Source organism: Leucoraja erinacea, chromosome 2 (assembly GCF_028641065.1).
Source record: "Leucoraja erinacea ecotype New England chromosome 2, Leri_hhj_1, whole genome shotgun sequence".
NCBI classification, from domain to species: Eukaryota; Metazoa; Chordata; class Chondrichthyes; order Rajiformes; family Rajidae; genus Leucoraja; species Leucoraja erinaceus.
This window is the reverse complement of record NC_073378.1, coordinates 92,896,976-92,917,688: the sequence shown is the minus strand read 5'-3', so window position 1 is coordinate 92,917,688 and position 20,713 is coordinate 92,896,976. Positions and strand designations below refer to the sequence as shown.

Below are 20,713 nucleotides of genomic sequence, written 5' to 3'. Positions count from 1 at the left end.
AAAGACAGGTGAGGTGCTGTAAGGTGGCAAATGTTGTGCCTCTATTCAAGAAGGGCTGCAGGGAAAAGCTAGGGGATGACAGGCCAGTGAGCCTAACATCTGTGGATGGAAATATTCTAAGGGATAAAATTACATTTAAATGGACAATGCATTTAGATGAACATGGGCTGATGAGGCATAGCCAACATGATTTTGTACGTGGGAGATCTTGTCTCACAAATCTGTGTTTTTTTTAACATGTGAGCAAAAAGATTAAAACGGACAGAGCTGCAGACGTATATATAGATTTCAGCAAAAATAAATACGTCCTCCTCAGCGTACAAATGCTTGTATATACATACGAGCATTTGGGAGACCAGCGGTTTGGATTTGCCAGCCTTTGCAAAGTTGTAGGCATCTTCTGTCACGTGGAAACAATGTTCGCAGCTGCAATTCTAACTTGCAAACTGCATTTACCGTATTTCCCGGTGTAATGTATATAATGTAAATGATGTTACCTGCCTCCAAGTTAAAGGGGGAGCAGTGTGATGTATGTAAGATAATTAGCATATGTTATGTCTTGTGCGAGGGGACGCATGGGCTGGGGGAAACTCAAGGTGGCGTCCTGCAATAAAGAAGCTTGTTAGTTTACTCCCGTATCTGAGAGTTCTTTTGAGTCAGTTCCAAGCATCCAAATACACTACACCCGGCAATGAAGACGCACCTGCATCAAAAATGCACCCCCATTTTGAGCTGCTAAATTTTGGGACTGTCTGCAGTTCCCAGGTCGCCTGCGAGCCCCAGGACTGGCTGTAGCACCCAGGTCGCCTGCAAGCCCCGGGTCTAGCTGCAGTTTCCAACGGCCGCTCCAGCCACCCAAGCTACTGAGTGAGTTGCTGGCATGATCCCCGACACCCTCCTTCTCAATGTTCCTATTGTGTTGACTCGGGCCAGACTCCCCACATGCTGTGGAAGGAATACTCCACCCCCCCCCCCCCCCTCCCCGTGGTGCTGTCCTTTTACAGCCGCTGTACTGACGGATAGCCAAGTCCATCATGATTAGAGGGAGAGCATGTGAATTCCACACCCACTATCCGCACGTCATTTCACCCATCTACAACAGAACTATTCCTAAAACAGCTCATAAAAATCTCAGAGCAACACTTTATGTCTCAAGGTCAATTCACACTGAAGACAGATAAAATCCAGAAGAAACAAAGAAATAGCAAACATAATCTCCACACCCTTGAAGCCTGCTCCATTATTCATCTAAATCTTGGCTGATCTTCAATCTCAACAAGATATCAGTGCAAACCCTGATCCCTTTGGTCACTTAATACTCAGAAACCTATTGACCTCTGTTTTGAATGAACTAAATGACCGAGCATCCACGACCCTCCAAATTGCCAGTGATCATTTAATAGAAATAATTGTCTTGTTGTATCATTCATTAACAAGAAATATTCATCTACAATTCTCTCCAGGACGAAAGGCAACACCAGAAATTTGTCATTTCCATTTACTGCACACAGGTAATAATCAATGACAGCCAAAAGACAGTAGCATCCATCAGAGGGGCAGTTCTCCCTGATCTGACCATTGACATCGTAAAATGCCTGCATGAAAGGAATTGCATGAAAGGAATAAAGATAATAGTCCATCATTTAAAAACTAAAATCAAAACATTTGCTAATTGACCAATTTTCCAAAGACCCACTTCTAATACCAAGAAAAATAGAACAAACAAACAACATTGTAAATTTGGTATATTGAAAATAGATGATCTCAGAACTTCAAAATTTTACTCAGTTACGAATTAATGTCATATCATCTCAAAGATAGCCACAAGACTGTCCTATTTATAGAAACATAGAAAATAGGTGCAGGAGTTGGCCATTTGGCCCTTCGAGCCTGCAATTTGATCACGGCTGATCATCCAACTCAGTATCCTGTACCTGCCTTCTCTCCATACCCCCTGATCCCTTTAGCCACAAGGGCCACATCTAACTCCCTCTTAAATATAGCCAATAAACTGGCCTCAACTACCTTCTGTAGCAGAGAATTCCAGAGATTCACCACTGTCTGTGTGAAAAATGTTTTCCTCATCTCGGTCCTAAAAGATTTCCCCCTTATCCTTAAACTGTGACCCCTTGTTCTGGACTTCCCCAACATCGGGAACAATATTCCTGCATCTAGCCTGTCCAACCCCTTAAGAATTTTGTAAGTTTCTATAAGATCCCCCCTCAATCTTCTAAATTCTAACGAGTACAAACCGAGTCTATCCAGTCTTTCTTCATATGAAAGTCCTGACATCCCAGGAATCAGTCTGGTGAACCTTCTCTGTACTCCCTCTATGGCAAGAATGTCTTTCCTCAGATTAAGAGACCAAAACTGTAGGCAATACTCCAGATGTGGTCTCACCAAGACCCTGTACAACTGCAGTAGAACCTCCCTGCTCCTATTTTGCTATGAATGCTAACATACCATTCGCCTTCTTCACTGCCTGCTGCACCTGCATGCCTACTTTTAACGACTGGTGTACCATGACACCCAGGTCTCGTTGCATCTCCCCTTTTCCTAATCGGCCACCATTCAGATAATAGTCTACTTTCCTGTTTTGCCACCAAAGTGGATAACCTCACATTTATCCACATACTCCTTACTCATTGTGTTTGTGCTTTCTTAAAAATCTCGTGGGATCTGAAACATTGCCTACTTTTAATTTCACAAATGGTGCCTGATCTTCTGAGTGTTTCCAGCATTTCCTGTTTTACACTCGTTTATAAAGTTGTATCTTCTTCCCATATGCTTTAATATAAAAGCTCACAAACTAAACACTGCTCTTAGCTGGAGAATATGCAAATGTCTCATATCTAACACCACATTACATTTCATCATTTAGCACATAGAAATTGTACGTGGACAGAAAGAGCCAATGTGAACAATCTCTCCCTTCAGCTTGAATGTACATCCATGAGTAACTAAATGATACATTACTTTCAATTGAGAATTAATCTAGATAAAGATATCTCTATTTTGTGACAGTAGACAACTAAGATGACACTCAGATTCTGTCTAAATATTGCAACCATCTTGTAGGTATGTTGCAAAGCGTACCTGAAGCGTCGCTGAAAATCTGTCCCAGCCCGTGTGCGCGATTTTGGCGCCGTTTAGAGGGGGGCAGGTTTAAAACGCGATTTTCCCTAGGCTGTTCAAATCGCGGTTTTTCAGCCTAGTTAATTATTAACGAAAAATCGCTGGAAGATTCCCTCGCTTGAGCTATTATTAGTTTTAAGGGATTTCTTTACTTGTTATAGTAGGTTAAAAATTAATCTCTAAACCCCCGACCGCCGACAACGGGCCAGATCTCATACAGGGGAAAACAGAAGGTAGGCTGTTTATTTTTACGTTAAAAAGGGCTTCTTAAGAACCCTTTATACAAAGTTTAATGTTGCGAGTAGCTAATTTTGGGCCCATTATATCCCGCAGTATTTTTCTGGGCATTTGGGGGCACAAATCTAGCGCAATGTGAACGTTCTAAACCAGCGCGTTCACAGGATCCCACTAGAAAGCTGATTTAAATGGACATTAATTTACAGCAATTGAACACTAAATTCCTTCCATTTGGCCTAAAAATTAATGTAAATGAGATTTAAAAATCATGTTTAATTGTGAATTATTTGTGAATATTATTTGGACACTTAACCATATAACAATTACAGCACGGAAACAGGCCATCACGGCCCTACAAGTCCATGTCGAACAACTTTTTTCCCTTAGTCCCACCTGCCTGCACTCATACCATAACCCTCCATTCTCTTCTCATCCATATGCCTATCCAATTTATTTTTAAATGATACCAACGAACCTGCCGCCACCACTTCCACTGGAAGCTCATTCCACACCGCTACCACTCTCTGAGTAAAGAAGTTCCCCCTCATGTTACCCCTAAACGTCTGTCCCTTAATTCTGAAGTCATGTCCTCTTGTTTGAATCTTCCCTATTTTCAAAGGGAAAAGCTTGTCCACATCAACTCTGTCTATCCCTCTCATCATTTTAAAGACCTCTATCAAGTTCCCCCTTAACCTTCTGCGCTCCAGAGAATAAAGACCTAACTTCTTCAACCTATCTCTGTAACTTAGTTGTTGAAACCCAGGCAACATTCTAGTAATTCTCCTCTGTACTCTCTCTATTTTGTTGACATCCTTCATATAATTGGGCGACCAAAATTGTACACCATACTCCAGATTTGGTCTCACCAATGCCTTGTACAATTTTAACATTACATCCCAGCTTCTATACTCAATGCTCTGATTTATAAAGGCTAGCATACCAAAAGCTTTCTTTACCACCCTATCTATATGAGATTCCACATTCAAGGAACTATGCACGGTTATTCCCAGATCCCTCTGTTCAACTGTATTCTTCAATTCCCTACCATTTACCATGTACGTCCTATTTTGATTTGTCCTGCCAAGGTGTAGCACCTCACATTTATCAGCATTAAACTCCATCTGCCATCTTTCAGCCCATTTTTCCAAATGGCCTAAATCACTCTGTAGAAGATATGAAATCTCTGGAAATCCTCTTCATTATCCACAACACTCCCTATCTTGGTAGCATCTGCATACTTACTAATCCAATTTACCACCCATTCATCCAGATCATTGATGTACATGACAAACAACAAAGGACCCAACACAGATCCCTGAGGCACCCCACTAGTCACCTGCCTCCAACCCGACAAACAGCCATCTACCATTACCCTCTTATAATATGCTTATATATATATATTATCTCTAAGTATCTTTTCCATTAATTTGCCCACCACTGAAGTCAAACTAACAGGTCTATAATTGCTAGGTTTACTCTTAGAACCCTTTTTAAACAATGGAACAACATGCGTAGTATGCCAATCCTCGGGGACTATTCCCGTTTCTAATGACATTTGAAATATTTCTGTCATAGCCCCGGCTAACTTCCCTCAATGTCCTAGGGAATATCCTGTCAGGACCTGGAGACTTATCCACTTTTATATTTTTCAAAAGTGTCAGGACTTCTTTTACTTTGAAACTCATAGTATCCATAGCTACTCTACTCGTTTCCCTTACCCCACATTATTCAATATCCTTCTCCTTGGTGAATACCGAAGAAAAGAAATTGTTCAATATCTCCCCCATCTCTTTTGGCTCTGCAGATAGCTGCCCACTCTGTCTCTCCAATGGACCAATTTTATCCCTCATTATCCTTTTGCTATTAATATAGCTGTAGAAACCCTTTGGATTTACTTTCACCTTACTTGCCAAAGCAACCTCATATCTTCTTTTAGCTTTTCTAATTTCTTTCTTAAGATTCTTTTTACATTCCTTATACTCCTCAATCACCTCATTTACTTCATGCTGCCTATAATTATTGTAGATCTCCCTGGGCTCTTTGCAATTTTTACTGTTTCCTTTCAACCGAACAGGGACATAATGATCTGTACTCTTAAAATTTCCCCTTTAAATGTCCTCCATTTCTCTTCTACATCTTTCCCATAAAACAAAATGTCCCAGTTCACTCCTTTTAAATCATCTCACAACATCAAACAACAGCTGGTGTAATAATGCTACCGCTGTTTCCAGTCACTGCTCTACGGACATAGAGTTTTTGACTGTGAAATGCAGGCCATTCTATCTGCCACGGGAGTTTACTGTGGTTAGCATTACTGCTGTATACATCCCCCCCGCAGCCAACACTAAGGAGGCTCTGCGTATTCTCTACCGTTCCATCAGTGAGTTGCAAAGAAATCATCCAGAGGGTGTTGTCATTGTTGCTGGGGACTTTAACCAGGCCAACATGAAGACTGTCCTCCCTCATTTCCATCAATATGTGGACTTTGCTACACGTGGAGAGAATACGCTGGACCGGGTCTATAGTAACATCAAGCAGGCTTTCAGAGCAGTATCCCGGCCTCACCTCGGCTCCTCTGACCACCTCTCTGTAATGCTTATCCCAGCCTATAAGCCCCTGCTGATCAGAGAGAAACCCACTGTGAAGCAGGTTAGAGTCTGGTCTGAGGGAGCTATAGAAGCACTCCAGGACTGCTTTGAGTGTACGGACTGGGACATGTTCAGGACAGCAGCCACTCACAACCAAACCATCAATGTGGATGAGTATGCCATGTCTGTGTCAGGATATATACAGAAGTGCATGGAGGATGTCACTGTCATCAGGAACATCACAACCCGGGCCAACCACAAACCTTGGATTACTGCAGAGGTGCGTGCCATGCTGAAAGAACGAAATGCGGCTTTTAAATCTGGTGATTTGGGGGCTCTGAGAACAGCGAGAGCCAACCTCAACCGCAAAATTAGGGAAGCAAAGCGCGCCCACGGACAGAAAATCGAGGGTTTCTTCCAGGAGGGTAACAACACCCGGAACATGTGGGAAGGCATCCGGGCCATAACAAATTACAAGGCCCCTCAGATGTCTTGTAAAGATGACACAGACTTTCTAAATGAACTAAATAATCATTTCGGCAGGTTTGAGGCACTGAACACCACTACAGTGCGGAAATTAGAGCCACATCCAGGAGAACAGTCACTGTCTTTTGAAACTGCTGAAGTCCGCAGAATCCTGGAGGGCATTGACCAGCGAAAGGCAGCCGGACCGGATAATATACCGGGGCGTCTGCTTAGGGGATGTGCCGACCAGCTGGCTCTGGTTCTGACAGATATTTTTAACATCTCCCTGAACAAGGCCATTGTACCATCGTGTTTCAAGACAGCCACTATCATACCAGTACCCAAAAAGTCCACAATAACCTGCCTGAATGATTATCGCCCCGTAGCACTCACACCAATAATAATGAAGTGCTTTGAGAGGCTTATTAAGCAGCACATGGTGTCAAAACTCCCCTCCAGTTTTGACCCGTTCCAGTTTGCTTATCGGCCGAACCGCTCCACAGAGGATGCTATCTCTTCTGCAGTCCACCTGAGCCTACAACACCTGGAGGAGAGGAACACCCACGTGCGGATGCTGTTTGTTGATTTCAGCTCAGCATTTAACACGATAATCCCCCAGCATCTGGTGAGCAAACTGGCACCCTTAGGATTCAATAACAGACTATGCAACTGGATCCTGGATTTTCTTTCTGAAAGACCACAGTCTGTGCGGGTGGGGAAGAACACCTCCTCGGTCATCACATTGAGCACCGGCTCCCCTCAGGGCTGTGTCCTGAGTCCGCTGCTCTTTACATTGATGACACATGACTGTGTCGCCAGGTCCACTACTAACCATATCATCAAATACGCGGATGACACAACAGTAGTGGGCCTCATCCGCAATAACGACGACCAGGCATATAGAGAGGAGGTGGAACAGCTGGTGAATTGGTGCAGCAGGAACAACCTTCTCCTAAATGTGAACAAAACCAAGGAGATTGTCGTCGATTTCAGAAGGAAAATTCAGCCCAGTCACACTCCACTTTGCATCAACAACTCAGCAGTGGAGCAGGTGAAAAGCATCAAGTTCCTGGGGGTGCATATAACGGACACCTTAAACTGGTCCACAAACATTACATCTCTGGCAAAACAGGCACAGCAGCGGTTGTACTTCCTCCGCAGGTTGAGAAGTTTACACCTCCACCCTCCCATCCTCGCCACTTTCTACAGAAGCACAATTGAGTCGGTCCTGACCAGCTGCATCTCCACGTGGTGCGGCAGCTGTACAGCTGCGGACTGGAAGTGCCTTCAGAGAGTGGTGAGGACAGCGGAAAAAATCACTGGGACTTCTCTTCCTTCCATCATGGACATGGGGTACAAGCGCTGTCTGAGTAGAGCTAAGGGCATTATCAGAGCCCCCACACACCCACAATTTGGACTGTTCATACTGCTTAACTCTGGGAGGAGGTACCGCAGCATGAAGAGCGGGACAACCAGGTTCTGCAACAGCTTCATCCCCCAGGCCATAAGATTACTGAACAATCAAAAAAACCGAGGCTAGAACTTTTTAAATATCGTCACTTTTAAAAACTTTTTAATATATATTTATTTTACAGAACCATGCGCATGACGCATTTTTATGGACGCACCTGGAACTTTTAACTTTTAACTGATTTTGGAGAGTAAAATGCAACGAAATTTCGTTCAAGGTGCACTGTGTCTAGGTGTATATCTGAATGACAATAAAGTTTTCATTCATTCATTCATATTCATCTCGCATCTCATCAAAGTTAGCCTTTCTCTAATCAAAAATCTCAACCCTAGGTCCAGTTCTGACCTTCTCCACAATTATATTGAAACTAATGGTATTGTGATCACTGGACCCGAAGTGCTCCCCAAGGCATACCTCCGCCACCTGTCCCGTCTCATTTCCTAACAGGAGGTCCAGCACTGCCCCTCCTCTAGTAGGTACCTCTATGTATTGCTGCAAAAAACTAACCTGCACACATTTTACAATCTCCAAACCATCCAGCCCATTTACAGAATGTGTTTCCCAGTCTATGTGTGGAAAGTTGAAATCTCCCACAATCACTACCTTGTGCTTAATACTAATATCTGCTATCTCCTTACATATTTGCTCTTCCAATTCTATTCCCCATTTGGCGGTCTATAATACACTCCTATAAGTGTGGCTACACCTTTCCCACTTCTCAGTTCCACCCAAATAGCCTCCCTAGATGAGCCCTCCAATCTATCCTGCCAAAGCACTGCTGTAATATCTTCCCTGACTAGCAATGCAACACCTCCACCTCTTGCCCCTCCAATTCTATCACACCTGAAGCAACGAAATCCTGGAATATTTAGTTCACAGCCCTCCTGCAACCATGTTTCACTGATCACCACAACATCATACTTCCAGGTGTCTATCCAGACTCTAAGCTCATCCACCTTTCTTACAATGCTCCTAGCATTAAAATATGAACAGTTAAGAACCCCCCCCGTCTCTTCTCTGTTTATTTCCTTTTTTTTCTTTCTCCTCTTGTGTCCGAGTGCTTCCCTTTTCTGCTTCCTGCCTCCCATTCTGTCTACTAGCTTTCTCTATTTGAGTCCCTCACCCCAACCATTCTAGTTTAAAGTCTCCCCAGTGGCCTTTGCAAATTTCCCCGCCATGATATCGCCAGGACTTAGGCTATTTAAAAATGTTAATCATTTATTAAGAAATGGATAGGTTTAGATCTAGTAATTGAAGTTTGTAATTAGCTACAATTAGGTAACTAACTAATTATATGCTTTAATTTCAGAATGCTTCAATCTATGATAACTGAAAATTTCATTCAGTTCTCTTAATTTTTAAGAAAGTTATGGGCTTTTGACTGTCCACGATCACAGCTTTTTTGTTATGTCCATAGAAAATCAATAGGGAACAAGATGCTAATTTCCGAGTATGAAAATGGCCATAACTTTTTAAATACGAGATATGAAAGTGAATTAGGTGTCAAATTAAACTTATTTTTATGCTTTATCTGATGGGATAAATTGCAGACTTGATTTTTTAAATCTCAAAATTTTGTAACATTGCTACATCTTGTTTTATACAAGTGGCTCCTCCAATTGCAGTAGAAATGCAATTATCACATCACATCAGATGGTTCCTTAATATGCCACAAACCACAAGTCATAAGAAAATGACATAAGTGGAAGTAAAGATAGGAGTTTGTTATTTTTACAAATTGCTCAAACTGATCCACCGGATGAGTCAGATCCTCTAAATATTCTGAATATATCTCATACTTTGCTATGACATAGATTTGATGAACCAAATAGCTTTCACCCATGCTGTTTCCGAGAACAATCCCAATGACTGTATCCCCCATTTATTTTCATTGTAATCTATATAATTGCATGTACTCAACACGGTTCTCCTACCCCCATCCAATACCTATATTAGGGATATTTTCCAGTAATCTATTAACCTACTAACCGGCACACAGAAGAAAATTAGGCACTTGGGAGAGATCTATTTGTCATAGGTAAAACACATGACCTCTACTTTCACAGCTATCTATCTGTTTCCTTTTTTTTGCCACCTAATTACAACACACTTGATTTATGAAACAGGACAGGTAACATAGAAAATAGGTGCAGGAGTTTCCACAATATCCCTTGATTCCTCGAGCCCCATCAAACTCTCTTTTGAATGCACCCAGTGAATCGGCCTCCACTGACTTCTATGGCGGAGAATTCCATAACTCTCTGAGTGAAAAAGTTTTCCCTCATCTCAGTTCTAAATGGCCTACCCCTTATTCTTAAACTGTGGCCCCTGGTTCTGGACTCCCCCAACATCGGAAACATGTTTCCTGCATCTAGCGTGTTCAATCCCTAAAGATTGGACAAACTGAATGCAATCCAGTGATTGTTCTCCCTCTATGACACGTATATTCTCGGATAAAGACACCAAACCTGTACGCAATATTACAGGTGCGGTCTCATAGCGACCCGGCATCCCAGTGATAACAGAATAACACATTTAGGAATGGAGCCTGCAGTGAAGCAGGGACTGGTGGCAGCTGTTGCCTGAGGACCAGTGCTCCAGGTGGAGGGGTCGCGGGGTCACGTGCTCCAGGTGGAGGGGTCGCGGGGTCACGTGCTCCAGGTGGAGGGTCGCGTCGCGGGGTCGCGTGCTCCAGGTGGGGGGGGTCGCGGGGTCACGTGCTCCAGGTGGAGGGGTCGCGGGGTCACGTGCTCCAGGTGGAGGGGTCGCGGGGTCGCGTGCTCCAGGTGGAGAGGGGTCGCGGGGGTCACGTGCTCCAGGTGGAGGGGTCGCGGGGTCACGTGCTCCAGGTGGAGGGGTCGCGGGGTCACGTGCTCCAGGTGGAGGGGTCGCGGGGTCACGTGCTCCAGGTGGAGGGGTCGCGTGCTCCAGGTGAGGGGTCGCGGGGTCACGTGCTCCAGGTGGAGGGGTCGCGGGGTCACGGCTGCCCAACGCGCGCTCTCTACATCGGCACCGCGAGGTCAAACGGCCGCCGCCGCCGATACTGACCCAGGTAAAGCACCGTCGGGATGAAGCCCCAGCGGATGGCGAACTGTGTGCAGCGGAACACTTGTTGTAGCCGCCATTTGCTGTCTTTGCTCATCCTGACCATCCTCGTGCGCTCCGCCGGCACCGGGCGCCCGCAGCTCCTCACACCGGAAACCGACGGGCGGCTTCCGCTCAGCACAGCGCCACCTACAGGCCGGCCCGGCGGCAAGAAGCAGGGAACCCTTCCTTGGGCACCCCACACCAAAAATACTACAGGAGCAAGATAGACCACTAGGCGAATATATGTGTTTATATATGTATACAAGAAACTAGAGAAATATGTATGTGTGTATGTATTTACCTGAATGTGATTATATACATCAATATCAAATGTATATACGTGTGTGTATCATATCATCCCTCTTCTCATCAGAACTGCCCCCTCCATCGACTACTTTAGGTCTAGACTTAAAACCTATTTCTACTCACAAGCGTTTCTTGAGGTCCTCTGAGCGAGCGCTTTATGTATGTATTTATGTATATATTGTTAGATCTATGTATCATGAGAATGGCTCATGTACATCATGAGTTGCTTTAAATCAAAGTTACTTCTGATCCATGAGGAACTTTGAAATCTATTATCTCTATCTTGCTTCTCACACACAGAAACACACACATACCATTCCCCCACAACACTGATTAACCCAAAGATCATAGAATGCATATGGCCCAGAGACCTATCATTGCTCATTGTCGCTCATTTTATACACAGTTTCCCTTTTTAACTTTTTTTTAAAAAAGAAGCACATTATTATAAACAAAGATCATAATGGTCTATCATAGAAGGCTAAGATAGACCAAGATCAACTCCTGCAAAATCCAATGGACTGACGTGGATTAAACTGCGAGAGGCATAACAGAGGTCGGGGTCTTATTCCTAAAATGGCGGAAGTGACGTTCCGTTGCATACTACACGTCAGTCCATTGGATTTCGTAGGAGTGGTCTATCTTGCTCCTCTAGTATCTTTGATCCCCACCAAAGGAGGCTCCTCAAGTATCTTTGCTTCCCACAGCTCAGGAGCCACTTCTCGATAAAGGCAAATACGAAAATGAAAATTAGATTTAGTTTTATTATTATCATGTGTATCAAGATACAATGAAAAGCTTCGTTTTGCATGCTATACAATCAGATCAAGCATTTAAACTAGAATGGTAGGGGGGATGGACTCAAATAGAGAAAGCTAGTAGACAGTGTGTGGGGCAGGAGGCAGAGAAGGGAAGCACTCAGACCTAACATGTAGGGGGGAAAAGATGAAAAAAATAATAAACAGAGAATAAGTGGTGGTGGGGTTCTTAAATGTGTGAGCAGAGAGACAGAGAGGGAAGGGGGGTGAGGGAGAGAGGGAGAGGGGTGAGGAGAGGGAAACATAGAAATTAAGTGCAGTAGTAGGCCATTCGGCCCTTCGAGCCTGCACCACCATTCAATATGATCATGGCTGATCATCCAACTCAGTATCCTGTACCTGCCTTCTCTCCATACCCCCTGATCCCTTTAGCCACAAGGGCCACATCTAACTCCCTCTTAAATATAGCCAATGAACTGGCCTCAACTACCTTCTGTGGCAGAGAATTCCAGAGATTCACCACTCTCTGTGTGAAAAATGTTTTTCTCATCTCTGTCCTAAAGGATTTCCCCCTTATCTTTAAACTGTGACCCCTTGTTCTGGAATTCCCCCAACATCTGGAACAATCTTCCTGCATCTAGCGTGTCCAACCCCTTAAGAATTTTGTACGTTTCTATAAGATCTGCCCTCAATCTTCTAAATTCTAGCGAGTACAAGCCGAGTCTATCTAGTCTTTCTTCATATGAAAGTCCTGACATCCCATGAATCAGTCTGGCGAACCTTCTCTGTACTCCCTCTATGGCAACAATGTCTTTGAGCATTGGGCATTGTGACATCACACGATGGAACGTTCACCAGGGGCTGGGGCTGATTCTATGGGTGAGATGCCAGTTTATTTTGAAATATTGGGAGGAGGGGGGAGAAGGATTTGATTAAAAATGTGTACATAAACACGACAAAATGGCATTTGCGGGGGGGGGGGGGGGGGGGGGTGTGAGAAGAGGGGAGGGAGGGGAGAGGAGGAGGAGGAAACGGGATCAATTTGGAAGGGAAAGGAGAGCGGGGTAGGGGGTGAGAGATGTGGGGGAGAGGGGATGGGGAGGGAGGGGAGGAGGAGAGGGTGGGGGTAGAGAGGGGAAAGAGTGGGGAGGGAGAGTGGAGGGAAAGGGGGAGAGAAGTGGAAGAGTGGGGAGGGAGGAGGAGAGGGGTAGGGGGAGTGATGGAAGAGGGATAGGGGAAAGGGGGCGGGGGGAGAGAGGGAACAGGGTGGGGTAGAGAGGGAAGGGGGTGGGGGAGAGGGGGAGGAGAGAAGTGGGAGAGAAGTGGAAGAGTGGGGAGGGGAGGGGGGAGGGGTAGAGGGGTAGCGGGAGTGCTGGAAGAGGGACGGGGGAGTGGTGGAAGAGGGACAGAGTGGTAGGGGAAGGGGGTGGGGAGAGAGAGGGGAAGGGGGAGAGGGGGTGGGGGAGGGAGAGGGGTGGGGTAAGGTGATAGAAGTGGAGAGTAGGGGGGAAGAGGGGGGGTAGGGGTGGGTGGAAGAGGGACAGAGGGGGGACAGGGGGAAGGGGGTGGTGGTAGAGAGGGAAGGGGGTGGGGGAGAGAGGGAGAGGGGTGAGGAGAGAGAAACATAGAAATTAAGTGCAGGAGTAGGCCAATCGGCTCTTCGAGCTTGAACCACCATTCAATATGATCATGGCTGATCATCCAGCTCAGTATCCTGTACATGCCTTCTCTCCATACCCCCTGATCCCTTTAGCCACAAGGGCTACATCTAACTCCCTCTTAAATATAGCCAATGAACTGGCCTCAACTACCTTCTGTGGCAGAGAGTTCCAGAGACTCACCACTATCTGTGTGAAAAATGTTTTCCCCATCTCAGTACTAAAGGATTTCCCCTTTATCCTTAAACTGTGTCCCGCTTGTCCTGGACTTCCACAACATCTGGAACAATCTTCCTGCATCAGGCAAATGCAATTCATGACTTATCTCTTCACAAGCAAAGTCAGAATGACGGTTATTGAAGAATTTGAATAATCGCTGGCAACAATGTATTTGAGCATTGGGCATTGTGACATCACACGATGGAACGTTCATCAGGGGCTGGGACTGATGCCGCTTCTGTGGGTGAGAAGCCAGTTTATTTTTGACATATCGAGTTGGGGGGGGGGGGGTGAAGGATTTGATTAAAAACGTGTACTTAAACATGACGAAATGTAATGAGGAGCGGATACTTAGAAAGAAAAGCGAAATCTCTACCGAAATGGAAAAGATGTCGGCGATTCTACGTCCGGTTTCGGAGTTGCGGGGAATCAAAGGAAGAAACGCAGCCGGAAACCGTACATGCAAATGGATCCATTCCGATTGGACGTCTGCGAGCGTCAGGCATCGCAATTGGACGTCCGCGAGCATCGGGCATTGTGACATCGCACGGCGGGAACGAATCGAAAGGCAGGAAGGGATCCGTACGGCAGGCGGTCGGATGGGGCGAGAGTTTTATATATATATATATATATATAGAAGATGATCTCTTTTTTATTTTATTTTCTTTTCTGTATTTTCTCTCTCAACTTTCTTCATTTACTCGTTTTCTTTCTTCACACACTATATATTTCACATCTTTCTATTCTTTACTATCTAACTTCTTTTTCTTATTCTAATCTTTTTTCAATGTAACAAAAAAAAAAGTTGTACATAAAATGTATCATGAAAATATATATTAGGCACTTTGGTGCCATATGACTGTACTTACTTCTAATAAAATAAAAAGAAAAAAAAAAAAGATGGGATAGCAGCACATTTGGAAAGTGGTGAAATCATTGGACAAAGTCAGCATGGATTTACGAAAGGTAAATCATTTCTGACGAATCTTATAGAATTTTTCGCGGATGTAACTAGTAGAGTGGATAAGGGAGAACCAGTGGATGTGTTATATCTGGACTTTCAGAAGGCTTTCGACAAGGTCCCACATAAGAGATTAGTATACAAACTTAAAGAACACGATATTGGGGGTTCAGTATTGATGTGGATAGAGAACTGGCTGGCAAACAGGAAGCAAAGAGTAGGAGCTAACAGGTCCTTTTCAGAATGGCAGGCAGTGACTAGTGGGGTACCGCAAGGCTCAGTGCTGGGACCCCAGCTATTTACAATATATATATATTAATGATTTGGACGAGGGAATTGAATGCAACATCTCCAAGTTTGCGGATGACACCAAGCTGGGGGGCAGTGTTAGCTGGGAGGATGCTAGGAGGTGCAAGGTGACTTGGATAGGTTGGGTGCGTGGGTAAATGCATGGCAGAAGCAGTATAATGTGGATAAATGTGAGGTTATCCACTTTGGTGGCAAAAACAGGAAAGTAGACTATTATCTAAATGGTTGCCGATTATGAAAAGGGGAGATGCAACGTGTCATGGTACACCAGTCATTGAAAGTAGGCAGGTTACACAAAAAAGCTGGAGAAACTCAGCGGGTGCAGTTCCCTCTTAAACATTGAAAGTAGGCATGCAGGTGCAGCAGGCAGTGAAGAAACCGAATGGTATGTTAGCATTCATAGCAAAAGGATTTGAGTATAGGAGCAGGGAGGTTCTACTGCAGTTGTACAGGGTATTGGTGAGACCACACCTGAAGTATTGTGTACAGTTTTGGTCTCCAAATCTGAGGAAAGACATTCTTGCCATAGAGGGAGTACAGAGAAGGTTCACCAGACTGATTCCTGGGATGTCAGGACTTTCATATGAAGAAAGACTGGATAGACTCGGCTTGTAACCGCTAGAATTTAGAAGATTGAGGGGAGATCTTATTGAAACTTACAAAATTCTTAAGAAGTTGGACAGGCTAGATGCAGGAAGATTGTTCCCGATGTTGGGGAAGTCCAGGACAAGGGGTCACAGTTTAAGGATAAGGGGGTAATCCTGTAGGACGGAGATGAGAAAAACTTTTTTCACACAGAGAGTGGTGAATCTCTGGAATTCTCTGCCACAGAAGGTAGTTGAGGCCAGTTCATTGGCTATATTTAAGAGGGAGTTAGAAGTGGCCCTTGTGGCTAAAGGGATCAGGGGGTATGGAGAGAAGGCACGTACAGGATACCGAGTTGGATGATCAGCCATGATCATATCGAAGTTCCGAATGGCCTACTCCTGCACTTATTTTCTATGTTTCTATGTTTCTATTACTATGTTCCATAGACAAAGCCCAATATCCACAATAAGGTAGATATTCGGAATGCCCTTTCATCATAAATGAAACAATATTCACCATTGACTTGGCTTGGGTTATAAGGAGAGGCTGGGATTTTTTCCTCCACTGGAGCATAGGAAGGTATACAAAATCATGAGAGTCATAGATAAGGCCTATGACTTTCATAGACTTTCAAAGCTGCAGACATGTTCCTAAGGTACCCAAAAATGCTGGAAAAACTCAGCGGGTGCAGCAGCATCTATGGAGCGAAGGAAATAGGCAACGTTTCGGGCCAAAACCCTTCTTCAGACTAAGTTCTGGAGTCCAGTATGAGGGGACATTGGTTAAGGTGAAGGAGGAAAGATTCAAAGGACACCAGAAGGCCAATTTCTTCAAAGTAGACTAAAGAAGTATCTGAAAGGTCTCGACCCGAAACATAACCATTCCTTCTCTCCAGAGATGCTGCCTGTCCCGCTGAATTACTCCAGCATTTCGTGTCTACAGCCAATTTCTTCACACAGAAGGTGGTCTGTACATAGAACAAGCTGTCATAGCAAGATGTAGAGGCTGACACAATGGTGAATTTTAAAATATATCTAGACAGATCCATGAATATCATTAGATCAAAGATATTGCCAAACGCAGGCAAATCTGGTTGGCCTGGGAAAGATGGGTCTGTTTCTATGCTGTATGATTCTATGAAACATGAAAACATCAAACCCAAACAATATTATTGGTCTATCTGATAGCAGTAATCACTGTACAGCATAGTGCTGTCCAAGGAATGGCTCTGCGTTTCAAGTTGTCTGCTACTTTAATTTGTTCTCCCACCCCTAATCTGATCTTTCTCTCAGTTACAATCGTCATCAAGTACAACCTTAAAAAATTTGATCCTCCATCAGGCAGCCTTCCAGATATCAAATTCTCAAAAGTGATATAGCATGCTCTTTTTCTATGCTATAAAAAACTATTTCTGCCTACCGTTCTTTTTTTTTTTTAATTTTCTTCCTGGTGTATAGTTTAGCCCAGCGTTTCTCAACCGGGGCCGGGGTTCCCGGAACACTAGGGTTCTGCAAGAGTTCGCTAGGAGTTCCGGGAGAAATAATGATAAACAGGCTAATCATATCTAATTACATTTTCCAGTCATTTTTGTGTTTAATTTCATATTCGTAATTTTACTGTACACACACGGCATATTCTTGGAAAATTCTTGTGTATTATAATAAAGCCTTCAACCTGTTATATCATTTTAATAGTCATAGGGAATATATTTAGCGATGTCTATATGGCGCCAGTGTTAAACGGCCTTTAGTGGCCAGTGGACAGGAGCTGTACGTAACAGATTTGTGTATCATCAAGTGACTCACTCGAGTACAGATGCATGCACTGTCTCCATCAGTCCTGTGTGTGCTTCCTGGCGCGCAGGTAGTCCCTCATTCACCCACGTTATTTAGTAATTTTAACCCATCATTTTGGGATGTTATATGAATTTAAAAAATCTAAGTACCGGTATGTTTGTTTATCAAAAGTTTATTATGTATGTTTTTTTTGTTAGCTTATGAAAAATGTGTGTGTGTACTCTCTCTCCTCCAAGGTTTTGCTTTAGTTTTGAACAAGCAGTTTGATTTCAGTTTTTTTTGCATTGTCAATAAACTTGAGAAAAATGTGTTATTTTTTGCTTAAACCAGTTATCAGAAAATTATATTAGGTTTGCCTTATGAAGTTTAAGTTTATGAAAGAGAGAGAGATTAATAAAGATATATAATAATTTTTGTGACCATTGCGCACAAAAAATGAACATCCTCCAGCTCTCAACTTGATAACAACCAACATGTTTTTTAAATTAATGTTTTAAATAGGCGATGAGCTGAAAGAAATGAAGCAATTATTTGGAGACAAGCAGGATGGAGCAGAATTAAAGCACATATTGGTATATGTGATGGGATTTAATGGAACTCTGTATCAGAGGGATCTGATCAAAACTTACAAATCTGCCGAGAAACAACCTTGTTTAACCAAGTTTCAATTCATCCCCAGAAGCCTTTGGAGATGCAAATGCTTGGGTCATTATTCAATAGAAATCAATTCAACAGTCAACTGATATATTCGATATCTAGAATTTTTTCCATGGAAGTTTTTTGTGTGATAATAGTCAAGACATCCCTTGTGAGAACAATGAACTGGCATAAAACACGGATTTCATACTTACAGCAAAGCTGGTACTCAATAAAATAAAATCCACTGTCATTTCCCTTTTTGTAAGCCAATTCTGGCTGAACATGGTTGCTAGTGATTTAACTTTGTCTTTAGAACTAATATCCTGGGACCTTCCATCAGAGATGATGGGAATGACCTTGGCCTCCTTCATTTAGTATTTTGTCTGCTACCATTCACGCCTAGGTTTAGCACAACAGCAGTTTTGATCTGATCTGCTCATGGTGGGATCTCTTGTTTCCATTGTTGTATAACCGTGCCTCTGAGAATAGACCATCTGAGTATTCTATTTAGGTACGTTGCAATGACACAAGAGTTTCCTCTCTGTGAAAACATGAGTGTCTCAAAGGTTACACAGTGATCACTCTCAACTATCACCAGATGCATCTGCTGCAGGTAGATTGAGGATGATGAAGTCAAATGGAATGAACATTTGAATTGGTGATCATGAGCTTCCAGTTCTCTGTCACGTTAGATCTCTAATCCACTTGCATTTTGACCTGTTTTTGGTCTCTTATATTGTTCCACTGAAGCCATGTGCAAGCTTGAGCAACAGAATCCCAACTGGAATGTTAGTGCCTTCAAGCCTTTAATACTCAATTGAACAATGTCAATTAACAATTCTTTCCACTTAATGCAGAATGGGCCAGTTGCAATTCGAGATCAATCTTTATTTCCAAAGCTACAACTTGAATACTGCCAGCATCTGGATTCTTTGTTTCATCACTGTGGACTATGTAGTTCCCTGTACATTCTTCCTTTCCCTCCCCTCTTCATTCATCTCTTTACATCTGCTCCAGGCAGATTGGTAGTTAACAAGTGTAAATGAAGGAACTGCAGATGCTGGTTTATACCAAAGATAGACACAAAATGCTGGAGTCACTCAGCAGGTCAGGCAGCATCTCTGGAGAAAAGGAAAGGTGACGTTTCGAATTGGATCCCTTCTTCAGACTTTAAGATGGAGGGGAGAAAAGGCCGGAAAAGAAACACAGGACCAGCAAAAGATGACCTCAGTGGTCCTTATGGAAAGGTGGTCCATAATGGCCCATTGTTAGCTGGGGAAGATGTGCTAATGAGTGGGAAACAAGGATTTGAATAGTGGAACAGGTAGGACGACTAGAATGGGGGTGGGGCAGAGGCAGGGGTGGGGTAAGAGAAGGAATGCAGGAATTACATGAAATTAGACAAATCATTATTGTAAGCTGCCCAAGAAAAATATGAGATGCTGCTGCTCCAAATTGCGTGTGGCCTCGCAGACAGTGCAGGCAGCCAGGACAGAAAGGTCAGTATGGGAATGGGACGGGGAATACCACATATGTGTCATTCACCCTGTTAAAGACACAACGCCTTACCCCACTATGTAGTTTAAAGCATGCTTTCAGAGGCCCGATGAAAGATCAAGTATCTGCATTTTGGTCCACAAATGTTGTCTGGCTTACTGCACACCTTTAGTCTGAAGAAGGGTCTTGACCCGAAACGTTACCCATTCCTTCTCTCCAGAGATGCTGCCTGTCCCGCTGAGTTACTCCAGCTTTTTGTGTCACATTTTGTGTCACCAGCATCTGCAGTTCCTTCTCACACATTCAGTATTTCACATTTCTATTTCAGGTGCTAGGTATTCTTAGTTCTGTTAATATTTAGGTAACTAAGCTACAGGGAATCTATTCAATGATAGGGTCATCAAATCAATTCTCTGGCAATGTCACACACCTGATTTTCACAAAATATGGAAGGCATGAAACACCATTGTAAAGCTAGAACAACAAATATTACCAAGACAATGGCCATTGCTTTCCCTGGCTCTCAATCAGTTTTATCTAAAGTAACATGACTTCGTAAATTTCATTTTAAATAAAAAATTGTCCTTATTTTCTGGTGGTTATTTCACACCATACTCAATTATTCGTGGAAACAATAAGCTTTTGTCTTCCATGAAAGAAACTGAACTGATGTGCGATCGACATGTGATGATTTTGGGCTTCTAAATGAACATGTCATAGAACAACCCAGTACAGAAGGTGTACTTTTCTGCACATTGGTGTCGTTCTCTAAACATTAAGTGCTATTAGTGAGAACATTATTTCTCCAAAAAAGATGAAAACACTGGAAATTATGTAAATAAATATAATGCCGAAACCTCGAGTGCCTATTTCACTGACCAATTGATAGGCTAAATACTTGGTTTTATCTCAGAGGAGATGGAAAATTGAAAGTGTAAAAGAATAAAGTTTAAGCACAAATAGAAAGTAAACATGTCAAGATAAAAATATACATAATGA

At 43.4% G+C, this 20,713-nt stretch overlaps 1 protein-coding gene across 1 annotated transcript in view; it reads right to left on the bottom strand.

The window, feature by feature from the left end:
• Nucleotides 1–11,126, bottom strand: part of tomm7 (translocase of outer mitochondrial membrane 7 homolog (yeast)) — a 29,907-nt gene extending 18,781 nt beyond the window's left edge. Inside the window, exon 1 of the mRNA XM_055661318.1 lies at nt 10,945–11,126. Within this exon, the coding sequence (XP_055517293.1) occupies nt 10,945–11,047 (103 nt within the window). The 5' untranslated portion in view covers nt 11,048–11,126. The remainder of the gene's footprint in view (nt 1–10,944) is intronic.
• Nucleotides 11,127–20,713: the final 9,587 nt, after the last annotated feature.